We start from the raw sequence: 14,139 nt of genomic DNA, 5'->3' as shown, positions 1-14,139 counted from the left end.
GGTAAAAAATGCTTTTGTCCTGCATTGCAGGGCATGGGAGACCTGATTTCCTCACGCTGTCTTGCGCCGCTCTCCCTTTCTTATGCTGTTAGTCGGTATCTCTTTTCTTTGCATTTATTTTCATCCTTCTGTGCGTGCTATTTTTTACTTCCCGATGTTTCCTCCCATTCCATTTTCCTGGCATTATTTTTAATAAGGCTTTTTCGTAAAAGTTTCTTTGCTTCTAGCGCAATTCTTGCAGCCCTTCCGTGTTCGCGTCCTTCGGGGCTTCTTTTTTTTCTCTCTTGTCAGGCTAACAAGGCCACCGACCCCGTTTTCTTGCCTCCGCAGTGGCAGCCTCCTCCGCAGCCAGACGGCCAAGTGCGCCGCGTTCCTCCAACACCACACTTTCCACCAACCTTGGTTCCTCCTCCTCCGAGCAAGGAGAATACACAATACAGCACAACTTGGTCTCAGGCCTAACGAAAAGCATACGGCACCGGCTTGTCCCTCGTGCCTGGCCGCGCCGAAAAACTTTGTGTCGCTGGGCCTGGACCTCACTTTTCGTTTCCAGGCTTGTGCCGGTCTAGGGCTTGAAGCCACGGGCCCGCGGTGGGCCTGGTTCATTGCGCTGACCGCCTCGTGTCGGGCTTCTCACGTCCTGTAGTCGACTGAAGTCAGGTTACGATATCGCAGCTATAAAGCTACGGATTCCGACGAAAGGGACCCAACGATCTGGGCGAAAAATGGTGTTACCAGCGCTTCTCTCTTAAGTTTTCTGTCTGTAGAAAACTGAAAAGCTTTTGCTGCTGTACGCTACTGCCGCGGAAGAAGAAATACAAAGAAAAGATGAGGGCCTCCTTACCTGCCGCCCAAAATTTTTCGGGACATAAAATAAACTCGGCGCTAAAAAACCAGTCACAGTGGTTCTTCGTTGAAGCAGATAGACAGTTTTATACATACTTTTGCGAACTGATTTTACGCCGCGTCACTCACGACCGCTGAAAGAAACGCTACTACGTAGCTGTTATTTTGCTACGCGTCAATGGGCGTTGTCTTTTCTGCGTTGACTGTTTGCAACTTTTTTTCAGGGAACCCATTAGTCTGTGCGCCATGTTATACGCTATGCGCTATGCTAAAATGTTACTCATCCTATGTACCGCCGTATCTATTACACTGCATTGTGGCACATCCGCGGTCACTTGCTAGGTTCACCGCATTACGATAACTCTGCACTAATTCCCTACCATCGTCGCCACCGGCACTACTGGCACAGGGAGGACTGTAGTATTCCCGGTACTGTTGACGCAGTACGCGGTGCGTTAAAGGCCTCGAACGTGAGCCCTAGGAGAATGACGCTGAAGCGCAGTACCGTTAAGCGAACGTTACGTTGGATGTAGAAGGGCTCTAAACTCACCGCTTTTTTTCTTGTCAGCACTTACCATTCGCAGCAATATGGCACCGGCCAACTCTTCGAAGTCTTTGATTGTTGAAAAAACACTTAGCACCAGACACGTGAAAACCATTAAAAATCTGAAAAGAGGCAAAAAGAACAAAGAGCAATCGTCAGTCGAGGCTTGTCTGTAAAAAAGGTAGGCAAACAAAGAGCCTAAAAACAGGAAGCAAAAGCGGCAGTTTGCTCGCGCTTTTAAAGCCACAATTTTATATCATCAAATTCATTTTCTCCTTCAACGCACTTCTGTTCGGTGGAAAGCGGAAAACTAATCCACCGGAGAAAGAGACGCGTTCTCTTGCGGCGTTCGCGCTGCAAAAGCTTGCCACCACGAACTGCCTCGGCGGCGCTATGCAGGACGCAAGTCGTATTTCGTCACGACTGTCTTTTCAACTGATTGAGCCGCCTCTTTGGTATTATTCGGCTCCACTTTCATCCTAATAGTCTTAGTTCTTTCCTTCACGTGCTACTGTTCCTTAGCCCGCGATTTAAGATGAAACTCTATTCTGCTCAATGGTATTATTTCGAACATCCAGCGTGTGTGCAACGTTTGTTATTAGTTTTTGGCTTAGGTTCTGTCGAGTGTACATGCTTGCCTCTGTATCCTCATTCTTGAACAAAACCTCCAAAATGTACTTTCGTTGCATTGATTTATTGTACTGTGCATTCCTCGTATTTCGCGCGTTGTATTTTAAAAGCATGCAAAATATTTTCTGTTCTATCGTGCCCGCGTATATGTTTGGATGTCAGAAAATGCAATTATGCTGCTGCAGGCTGTAACCAGTGTGAGGGGGCTCAGGCCTCTTCAGGCTTTCGAGCCTTTAGCCTTACGCCACCTGCGGGGATTCACCTGTATTGCGTCCTCAAATGAAAACCAATTCATCAATTTAAGTTTCATCAGGAGAGGCGGCGATGCGGCCCTGGCGTCACAGGCGCCGCTTCGGACAGCAAAATAATAGTTGGGAAAGATTGTGCTCAAAGCAATGGATATCCGTGTTACAGGGACAGCAGTTAGTGCGTCAGCCGACACTTGTCGCGGCTTCCTAAGCAACGCTTTTTGCCCTCCCCAAACGACAAAGCTTTCCCCGGCGCCACTGGAATGTCGGCTTGACAGGACAGGCTCCAGAATGTGCGTCGCCCGTACACCCCCTACCGAGCGCCAACGTCAACAGGACAACGGCGTCAAAATGCGCAAAACGGAGCCCAACACGTAGCAAATATAGACGCTGGCGTCGTATTGCAGCGTTACCAGATGCCACAGCACTGTAGTTCAGAGGGCACAAAGCATTCCTTAGCGGCGCGGAGGAGGAATTGCGCTATAAATTTAACGCAGGCGCGCGCACACGCATGTGAGCATCGTTTCATTTGCTTCTGTACCGATGTCGTTCCTGAGATGTCAGTAGTCTTGCAAGAAAGCGCTACCTCGCCTGGCGAACTGGGCGTCGACAAGCGAAGCGGACGCCCTGTCCCAACTTCGCGATCAATTCTGGTGAGGACAGCACGGCAATACCCCGCAGCTGTAAGATGTGCCACAGCATGCGGCTGAGGTAACAGTAGAAGTTCGGTGTGAGGCTTGTTTTTCAAGGCAGCCTTGAGATCAAAGAGCAGTCATTTTTTTTTACATGTACATAGGCGTTCGCATTGTTGGCGGCGACCCAGCCAAGTTTGGACGATTCTTCTGCAATTCAGGCAGCAGTTTAACGCGCGACCTGCCTATCGAGGGATTAGATGGTCAGGGAGTCAGGGGGATGGTCAGGGGGATTAGATTGATGAAAGAGAGTTAGCACCGCGTCGGCACCTCTTGCCCAAAAAGAGTACATTTTAGACCATATTCAACAAGAAAACGTAATATTAGGCATATTTATAGATTTTTCAAGGGCCTTTGACCTCATAAATCATCAGCTACTCATCAGGAAGCTAGAAAGATATGGTTTTCGGGGTGTGGCTGCTTCGTTAATCCGATCATATTTGAACAATAAGAAGCAAATTGTAGATATAGAGGCATTTTGTACGACTCGCTAGCAGTTCATTGTGGCGTGCCGCAAGGCAGTATTTTGGGGCCATTCGTGTTTAATCTCTGCGTGAGTGACATAGTAAGCGTAGCTCCAGCTACAAAATTCAACACTTATGCAGAAGACACGAGTCTATTCTTTTCAGAAAATGATACCGATCAAGTAATTCGCCATGCCAATGAAAGCCTAGCTAAGCTGGAGAAATGGAGTGAAGAAAAGCTTTTAAAAATAAACATACAAAAAACAAAGGCAGTTTTATTTCACGCCAGAAATAAACCTATAAGAACTAGCCAAACTGTCTTGCTCAAATCAACCACAGTTGAAATGGTGCCTTGTATTAAAACATTACGTGTTATATTTCGCGAGAGCTTATCTTGGAATGCACATATTAACTGCTTAACAAAAAACTCCCGCAAGTAGTCGGCCTCACATACCGAAATGCAAGTGTACTACTGCGTAATGTAATGATGCTACTGCATAATACCTTGTTTTGTTCAAGACTTAATTATTGCCATTTGGTTTGGGCCTCTACGACGCAAAACAATATACACAAAATTCGTGTTCTGCAAAAAAGTTTCCACGTGCCGTTGCAAGTGTCCCCATGTGCTATCCCTCGGAACGATTATTTCTCATGTATAAAGTGATGCCTGTTACGAAGACTTATGATTATCGTCTGTCCAAACAATACAAACAAGAGATAAAAAATGGTACTGTTTCTTGTGCCAGATAGCCAACCTAAGAAATCATCCCAGCACACAAAACACGCGAAATTTTGAGAGATGGGAAGTTGAAACATGTAGGACAACATATGGTTTACAAATGTTAAAAAACCGGTTACCAAGACTTTTAAATACGTTGCCTAAGAAGAACATACCAACCGAAGAATATTACTTTCAAGAAACTTCGTCACTACTTTAGGAACTAAAAAATCATCAAAATAGCAAAATATTCTCAGAACATTCTATCTCAAACCGTCACTTTCATTTGCTATGTCGTCTTTTATATCTCCGGCAGTGAGATTTGTTGAAATTGTGTGCCCTCTTGTTACAGTCAGGTCTTGTGGAAATTTCATTTTTTCAATGTGGTAACTTCTGCTTGCTCTTTCACACTTTCTTGTATATATTTTTTAATGACTGCTGACCGCTACGTGTAGTTGCCAGTGTGGGGGCCTGTGGCCTTGTCAAGCTGCCTTAATGACAGCTTTTTCTGCGGGTCTCCGGCATCATGTGCGTGTGATGCAAATAAAGTTATTATTATTATCACTTGTGACAACGTTCGGGGAACCTCAGAATAGTGCACAAAAAGTTGAGATACAAACCGGCTACACTATACAGATTTATTTTTATACTTCGGCAGCAGCAGTGGCGGCAGCGGTAGCGGCGGGGCGGCGGACTGCAGTAGACGTAATCAGGCGGCCGCCGCCGCCTGATTACGTCTACTGCAGGGCAAAGGCCTCTCCCATGTCTCTCCAATTAACCCTGTCCATTGCCAGCTGCGGCCACCGTATCCCCGCGTATTTCTTTATCTAATCCGCTCACCCAACTTTCTGCCGACCCCTGCTTCGCTTGCCTTCCCTTGGAATACGCTACGTCCCCTTTAAGGACAAGCGGTTGTCTTGCCTTTGCATTACATGCCCTGCCCAATCCCATTTCACCTCTTGATTTTGGATTATTCAAGACAAAAGGCAACTGAAGATGTTTCAGAATTCGATGAGTTTAAAACGGCTTAATGTCCTGCAAAATGGCCTGTGAAATCGTTTTGCCCTACCATTTCAAATCGCGGCTTAATCGCCGAATAAAGCGATGTGGGCGTTGAGGTTCCTCTGCAGCGCACAGCGACGGGCAGAGGCCCCGATAATAATGGCGTCACGTACGACGGCGATACGTTCCAAGCGAAGAAACGGTTGCTTGATGGAAGAAAATCAACGCGATCCAAGGTGAAGCTCACGAAGCATTGTTTGGCGGCATCGGAAGACGCACAGCAGCATGGAGGCGAAAGCAGCGGACACCCGAAATTTCGGCAGCAGTGACGTCACTAGTATTTCCCCGCATTGTCCAACGCAATGAAGAGAAGCCTGAACATCGTCGCGGTTTTAATCGACAATTGCGCCACCATTTTAAATGCTAGCTCAAGAATAATTTGCATGCCTTGCCTAGAAGCGTGGCAGATCGGAATTCTTTATTAACCTCGAAATCTGAAAAAATCATTTCAGCTTCTCTTTAAACGCCTTCTTTCTAGAAGACACGGGTGGGAGTAGGGGGGAGTGCAGTGCATTTTTATGAACGTCAAGGACTGAACTAGATGGTAGTATAATTTCAACACCTGACACTATAAGTACGCAAACACACGACAGTCAGAACATTATAATGTTTTTACTAGCTAGGCAATAAAATGTTAAAGCATTGTGGCAAATGAAAAATGAGGCGGGGTACGTTTCAAGGCAGAAAGCGAGAAAACTAAACTATCGCGAAGTACAAGGAAAAAATGAGTGACACGGGATAAAGATATACCAACGCCACTGCGTTTCAGCTTATGGAATTCGATGCGTTAGGTTCAACAGCTATGTGCGCTGATTAGTTGTTCACTGTGCGTGGTATGAATGACTTCGCAAATGCAGATGAACGACACGCGATGCGCTTAACTTCGAGCGGATGGTCCAGACGCGGACAGAAGGCAGACAGCGATGGATGACCGTACAGTTTACCGCACGATATAATAAATTTACGATGCCTAAGCATGATATTTCCCCTTCGAGCTCCACGCACCGGTACTTGGCCCACCACTGTAAAAAGGAAATAAAAAGTTTCCTTCGCGCCAATGCTCGATAACTGCTGCGAAGAAATAAAGAACTAGAAATCAGAAGCGGTGCGGGAGATCGCTCAGGATTATCTGAATGGCAGAGTACAAAATTATTGGGTTAATATCACATCTATCACTTTTTGACAGAAAGAACTATGTTTCGATATTATTGTTTTCATTTTTGCTGTTATGCCGACTTATCTGCGCGAAAGCAGAGTCAAAAGCCGTTTTAAAGAGATTAAAACGACATAATGGATGTATCGAAGGAATATCCATTCCCCTTAGAAGCTCCCATAGTAGCTCATGCATTATATATGTCATTTGTACGGACCTGCAACGTGATATAACTAAGATCTAGTGAACCTCGCTGGTCATTTCGCGCCCAGTATGTCGATCTTGCAACGGCGCACAAAACTTCAGTGCCGACTCAATGTGGCAAATTGAAGCGCCTGCGCAAAATCTGCGCTGCCGAGGACCGCACAAAACACCCGGAAAACGTCCGGAAAGCGTTTGTCTGTACGATTTGTCAGGCGCAGTTTGACGCTGGCGCCCCTTACTTTGCCAAAAATTGGGTAAATGCGCCGCTTAACGATGCCACGAGCGACCCGCTGCGGCTCTACAGAGTTGTCAAAATTACTGAAGTTTTTTAATCTCCACTTAAAGCGGCTGCGAAACACCGCTTGAACGGATGCCGGTTACGCTTCAGATGGATTCTTTGTCACACATATGCTGACTCAAAAAGAATTACGAGAATCGATGCATAGGAACGGGAGTTCTTCAATGAAGAAATTTCAAAATGCAAGCAAACAAAATGCTGCCCTCAACTCGATTTTCGCGCAGCTTCCCATTCCCATTTCACTCTCCTAATGTTGACACCAAGGGCGACCAATCAAAACAGCCTATCTTAGCACATGGTGGAAGTTTGCACTCCACGGTTGCCTGTTCTCTGTAACCCGTTCTTGCCCAGGCTGGCGGCGCCGTTTGCATGGTTACAAGAACCATGTGAACGCCCAGCTGACCCAGCGATGCTTCACCGTCTCGTCGACGGCGCAGGAGGGAACACTGATCAGTGGCGTTCCTTTACTTATGGATCCGAACTCGAGCGCGAGATACTGCGACGGTGTGACAGCGTGCGCAAGATATCAGACACATTTAGCATAGCGCGTACCGCTACTGCTTGCCGCCAACAATCGCCCGTCGCTCCTAGCGCGCTGGTTGGCCACGGCGGGCAAGGAGCGCGCGCTGTTGACGGGAACGTGGCGCCACCGCCCGATGATTCTCCACAAACTGACGATGCGCACTGCCTGCTAAATGTGAGACGAACGCATCCTTCCTTGGGACCGAAACAAACGCTTATAGAGAACAATGGCTCGATCGGTCGATTCCGCAAAGCCGCTTTCAGATACATAGAGAGTAGTAATAAGTGTTTAGTGCTAGGTTGTAGGATGTTTGCAGAGAGGCGCAAAATCCTTCGATGCAAAAAGTAGCCAGTTCCTCTGGTGGCGTGTTTTTGTTTTACTTGATTGACAGTGCCTTTATCTAGTGCAAACAAGCTGGTTTTGTTAATGTAATATAAAACACAAAAACATGACAAAACTTATCTCTAGTTATTAACCCAATTTGCAATATATTTACTCTTTGTCCAATCATCAACCTCGCGCAAAGTGATGTCATATCCGCTACTAAAAACCGCCACTGTATGGTGACACCGTCCGAGCCACGAATTTGATTTTGCGAGCTAATTAAAACACTAAAAACCACAGTATACGCGGTACGACCGATGCTAATAGCATCACTATAACTCATTGTATGCAACCAAGAGGCAAAACAATGCGCTGATTATGTGTTTCGGGGCCCCTTTAATGGGACACCGACTATGCTGACAAGGCTTAGTCGGGCTGGTTGGTGCATGTTGATGGGAACCGACTGAACAGCGCTAACAGACGGGACGGAGGAGAAGGACACAGAACAGTGTCTGTGTTCTTCTCTTCCCTCAAGTCGGTTCAGTCGGTTTCCATCTCTGTGCTGACGTTTGTCTGACAGCGAATTACGCATTTATAGCGGAAAACAAAAGTCTGTTCTAATAACCTTCTCGCCAGTCGATTCAAACTTGTGGTCTCCTTAGAAAAGGAGAGGTTTGAAATGAATGGAGGTGTAGAGTGGCCTCTGGGATCCGAGACCGGTGTCGACGCATGCATTTTAGTGTACACCTGCATACCTTTTTTGTCTTTTTTGTAAAGCGAAATTTATTGCCCCAGGGCATCAATGATGGGTGAAGGTGTGATGAATGATCTAAATGAATGGAAAAAGGTTAGATGATTTGATGAAGTCCAGTAGAGAACGATGGTACGGTCCCTGCGTCCAGGCAATGTATGAAGAAGGGTTGCTTGGTGAAAGACCTGCTACCATCAGGTGCCGGATCCTTGTATGCTTGAGAGCTCGGCAGTCCCAGAGTAAGTGATGAATGTCGGCCTCAATGTCCTCGTGTTTACATACCGGACACCCTGGCCGAGGAAACAATTCTCGGTACTGAGGCCACTTCCGAGTGATGGCTGGTGTGAGGCCAACCACGACCCGGATCCTCCTAAGCGCAACCTCCTCTGCACGGATAAGAGCGCGGGAGAAGGTTACCGCACACGGAGGGGTGATAGCACGTGTGCGGCGCCGCAGGAGTTACTTTCTTGATGAAAGGAGGGTAAAATTGTCCAAATGAAGGAGCCGAGTCGGTGATGAGCAGATCCCGTGGGACCCACTCAACATGTACTGGCTGCGGGATGCGTGCCGCGAATCGGTGGACGCCCTGACATATCGTTGGACAGCGCCGAACACGTCGTAGCAACCGGACAACTTGAAAGGCGTCAGTGCGGTTTACAACGCGGGCCGCAGGGAGCATAGTTAAGTCGGCCACAGAGAAGAGTGCTTCTTGAACTGCAACGAGCTCAGCACAAAAGGACGAAGGGGGTTCCGTAAGCTGAAACCAGGAGTTTTGATTCAGGGCAGGTCTGCACGGGCAGTAGATAGCTGTTGTTGCTTTGCAGTCTTGTATGCTTACGTCTACGTAGACAACAATGGATCCTTCAGGCAGGCAAGCATCTTGTTCCTCAAATTTCTGGCGAAGCAATGATGCCGAATGAGCAGATGTTGGCCGGCGATTATCTGTTTGCTTGTTGTCGCTGAGCTGTACAAACTTCCATCGGGGAAGAACTGGCGTTGGCGGCTGAAGAATGGAGTGTGACGTTGCATAAGTCCTCAGTGCATGCGTGGAGTGCGATAGACTGGCCTTAAGGCTGCGCGCTTCACGGCGCTGCTGCACCAGCTCACATCAATGGTATTGAGCTGCGCATTCTCTTGTAAAGCTATGACCGGTGTGATGCGTGGAAGGCACGTAATGGTCCTCATAGCCTCTCGGTTCACGGCTTCAAGGCGATCCCATTGGGCTCTTGTAAGATGTTGAAACTGGGCTTGATAAACAATACGTGGCTGCAGAACTGCCCTCACCAATTGCCATGCAACGAACGAGCCTGCGCCACCAGTTTTAGGGGCAATTCTTCTGATCAAACCCAAAGTATGAACAGCTTGCCTTTTTGAATGAGAAAGCCATGCAGACGCTGATCCTGATTGGTGAATCATTAAGCCAAGGATTTTTACACTCGGACTTTCCTGTAGTAGGATTCCTGATAGACGAAGAGGGATTGGACTTGCAGCAAGTTTACGGCGTCCCCAGCGGTTGGCGACTGACGTGTATGTTATTTTATGCATGGATAGCTGAGGTCCGATGGATGATGCGTAATTACAGGTAACATCAAAAGCAGATTGAAGGGCAGCCTCCTGAGTACGGAGATTCTGGTGAGTACTCCACAGCGTGATGTCGTCAGCGTACTGAAGAAATTCTATGTCTTTTCCAACTTGTAAAAGTTGTTTTTTTAGCGAGTGCGTTCTCTTCGTGATTACAACTCGATCTCCAATTGCTACAGGCTAACTTCAGTTTGTCGTCTGTGCCCCTTTAATTGCGCAGAATTCAAAGGCGAACACAGAAGACGACGATGACCAAGTTTTAAGCCTTTTACAATATATGGAAGAGGGACGCACCAGCCCACCAAGAAGTACTGGTAATTCAAACCTAAGGCGAGTAAGCCTCGTTTCTCTACTTGCACGGGCAGTTTGGTCCCCATTTTCGGCCCGTGGTCGCATCGTTGAAACTGTTTGGCAGCGCGCTTGGTGGATTCGATGGCATCGACATCACGCAGGCATCACAGAGCCCAAAAGAGGGAAGCGGATGAGCAGAACAATCTCCCTGAACAGAAGGCTGCCACCATCGATGCCTTCCGGTCCACCGTGCACATATTTCACAATACACTCACGACATACACTCAAGTATTGTGCGGTGAAGCCAACCAAAACGGGTTCTCGCCCTCGTCGCAACGGCCCATATCGGCTTCAACGCCTATCTGGCGGAGCTAAGTATTATTTATAGGTCTCTGCCTGTCCCCTGCGGCATTATTCCTCTAAGAGCAAAGCACTGAAGCTCGTGTGTGGCACGGCAGAAAGCGGTGCGCGTCGGGAAGACCGAAATATAAAAATAATAATGTTCGTTTTGACCATCATGTCAATGATGATACACCCGGACCGAAGTAGAAGCTGTCTCTCGAGAGCTTGATAAAGCAGCGGGCCCCACTTTAAGCAACAGCAAGCAAAGTAATGAAAAAAGACACAACTCAGACAGACAATATACACGTTGACTACTATGCAGTGCCGTACCTTATAAATATGTAATATAAATATATTCGGTTGCGGTACGTACATCCGGCCGTGTGGTGGGCGTTCGGTGCGGGTGTCTCGAGCAGCGCACATCGGTGCCACATTAAACGCCAGCTATTCAACGCCAACGCCAGCATTAACGCCAGTGGTTGTTTCTAAGCCTGCGTACAGCCATAACGAAGTAACGGCTATAGCGATGGAATCGCAAGGTCCCCTCGGCTTTGTTATAACGCGCTTCGACCGCCTTGGAATATTTCTGCACAACACGAACGGCGCATAGCCATGTCGTTTATTGACATCACAGATGCGGGTAGATCCGGGTAAAAGGTGACCTGAAATCGTCTGAGGTACCCCCAAAGCACCCTTTATATGGCACACAGCAGGGAACAAATGTATAAAGTAGACTGATACAATCAGAAGATTGTATCAAGGATTGTAAAGATATCAAAATATTGGACATTTCTTATGTAGCACTTTTACACACACACACACACACACACACACACACACACACACACACACACACACACACACACACACACACACACACACACACACACACACACACATATATATATATATATATATATATATATATATATATATATATATATATATATATATATATATATATATATATATATATATATATATATATATATCGCAACGGTCGATTCGCCGCAACCACTTCTCACGGCCACTGCCAGGCGAAGAAATTTCGGCGAACGTGTACACCCAGGCGGCTTCTGCACGCAGACTCTCCGCGGCCGCGCTCTGTCCTTGCAGCGTCACGGGTTCCCAGTGTTTCCCGTCTGCTTACTCTGGGCCTATCGCACCTGTGTTGGCCAAACATAATTGAAAAAAAGCATTCATGCATTGCTGAGAAGCCAAATGCTTCGCGGCTGACACCCTCTTCGCGTGGTTTGTGACATTTAGTTTTGACCGAGCGCGCATGTTCATTCGAAATGATGCTTTCTATCGAACACACGCATATTTTAGACAAGTGTTTGCTACTTGTTATAAAGAATACGCCTGTGAAGTGTGGCGCTTACAAGGTGGTGAGCACGAAGCAATTCATTAGCACATTTAATGAGTAGATTGTGTTGCACTGCTGCCGAACACAGCAAAAGGTTTCTGCTGTGAACTGTTTGTCTTTACTGCGTCTCTACAGTTGTAAATCACGGGAGGGAAAGCCGAGATCGAGAAACAGCTAGCCGACTCTCGCAAAGAAATGCGTGCAGACATCAGGGAACTAAAAGACAGCATTCGCTTCTGTAGCGACACCTGTGATGAGCTCAAGGAAATAGGCAGCGATGTCAAGGCCCTCAGAAAGGAAATACAAGCCCTCACTGAACAAAATAATCAACTAAAAGTCGAAAACCAAAGGCTTGAAAAACGCCTTCATGAGCTCAAGCAGTACAATCGGGGCAATAACTTAGAAATTAAGGTGTTCCAAAATATCATGACTCGGCTGCCATTCTAAAAAATATCGGTGAACTGGTGGGTGAGGACATTCATGACGCAGATATCGATATCTGCCACAGAGTGCCGACAATGAAGCAAAGTGATAAGAATATTGTCGTCCGGTTTGTAAGTCGCGCAAAGAGGAATGCTCTGCCTGCCAAGACCAAGAAGAAGAAAATTTCCACAGTTGATCTTGATAATGATATCAGCGAACGAAGTGTTCCTGTATACATTAACGAGCACTTGACGAGGCAGAACAAACAACTTCTTGGCGCAGCTGTTGCGAAGAAAAAGCAAGCTAAATGGAAGTTTGTCTGGACAAGCGGGGGCAAAATCTTTGCGCGCAAGGATGAATCGTCCGATGTCATTCAAATTGCTCCAAAAGATGACATTGCTCTTATTCAGTGATTGTACCCCCAGTTTTTTTGCTTTATCAATTTCATTTGTTAGTTTATGCCAGACATGTCAATGGATGACTGTATTGAAAGCGATGCACTCAAGGAAAAGCTCAGTATTTTCCAACCATGTTTCTGCCTTTTTTACTTGAATTTACGAAGCATTCGAAACAAACAAGATGACTTGGTTAGTTATCTTGATGAACTACAAGTAAATTTTGATGCATTGTTGTTTTGTGAGACATGGCTAGGTAAAACTGAATCCTCGCCACAAATTAGAAACTACTCGTCCATACGATCAGATAGAAGTGGTAAAGGTGGTGATGTTGCTGTTTACCTGCGGCGCCAGTTCGCAGGTGAGATAATTGATGGCATTACTGATTCAGATTGTGATATTGAGTGCTTGGGGATTGATGCAAAAAATTTCGCACCTGTGGTTGTGCACAGACCGCCAACTGGCTACCAGCGACGTATCTTGGCTAAGTTCGACGTGGTTCTGGAATACTGTAAATCCTCTCAAAAACCATTCCTTATCATGGGTGATATTAACATTAATACAGTGTCTGAAGACATTTATTCACCCGACTTCAACAATCTTGTTGCATCGTACGGATGCGAAATCACTATACCAGGACCAACTCGAATCACCCCCAGTTGCCCTACATCCATTGACGTTTGTGTCACCAACCACAACACTTCATAGTTCGTTTCTGGCACGCTCTCCTGTGACATCAGTGATCACCTACCTCTTTTTTTTCGCCACGCATCGCCTATCCCATGAGGCTCATAACGGCAATTGTTTTCAAAATAGAAGTATCAATAAGGTATCAATGAATAATTTCAAAGCTTTAATCCAACAAGCGGACTGGTATCCCGTATACCTAGAATATGAAGAGAAACAGAACATATGAAACGTTCTTAAAAATATTCAGAAATTGCTATGATTCTGCGTTTCCCCTTGAGAAATAAAAAAAAACGTAACAAGAAAATAAAGAAACCATTGATTAATAATGCACTATACAAAAGCATAGTAGCTAAGAACAAGATGTTTCACAGATTTCTTGCCACTAAAGACGGAAACATTTTTGTGATTTCAAGAAAATCCGAAATAAATGAAATGCTGACATCAAACAGGCTAAGTTAAAAAATTATGAAACCATGTTTTGAAAAATAAAGAGCAATCTTGCAAAAATATGGAAACAAGTCAACGCCCTCAGAGGAAAAGGCCTAAATTCCGACCCAGTAGAACAGATGTTGGTGAATAATGCTGTTCTCCGCG

The 14,139-nt window shown here is 46.2% G+C and overlaps 1 protein-coding gene across 1 annotated transcript in view; it reads right to left on the bottom strand.

The window, feature by feature from the left end:
- The window catches only part of LOC144096694 (potassium voltage-gated channel subfamily KQT member 1-like), a 372,193-nt gene that overhangs the window by 251,258 nt on the left and 106,796 nt on the right, over positions 1-14,139 (bottom strand). The window contains exon 2 of the mRNA XM_077629534.1: positions 1,422-1,512. Coding sequence (XP_077485660.1) covers positions 1,422-1,512 — 91 coding nt within the window. The remainder of the gene's footprint in view (positions 1-1,421; positions 1,513-14,139) is intronic.

This window comes from Amblyomma americanum, chromosome 7 (genome assembly GCF_052857255.1).
Source record: "Amblyomma americanum isolate KBUSLIRL-KWMA chromosome 7, ASM5285725v1, whole genome shotgun sequence".
Lineage (NCBI taxonomy): Eukaryota > Metazoa > Arthropoda > Arachnida > Ixodida > Ixodidae > Amblyomma > Amblyomma americanum.
This window is presented reverse-complemented; position numbering and strand designations above follow the sequence as displayed.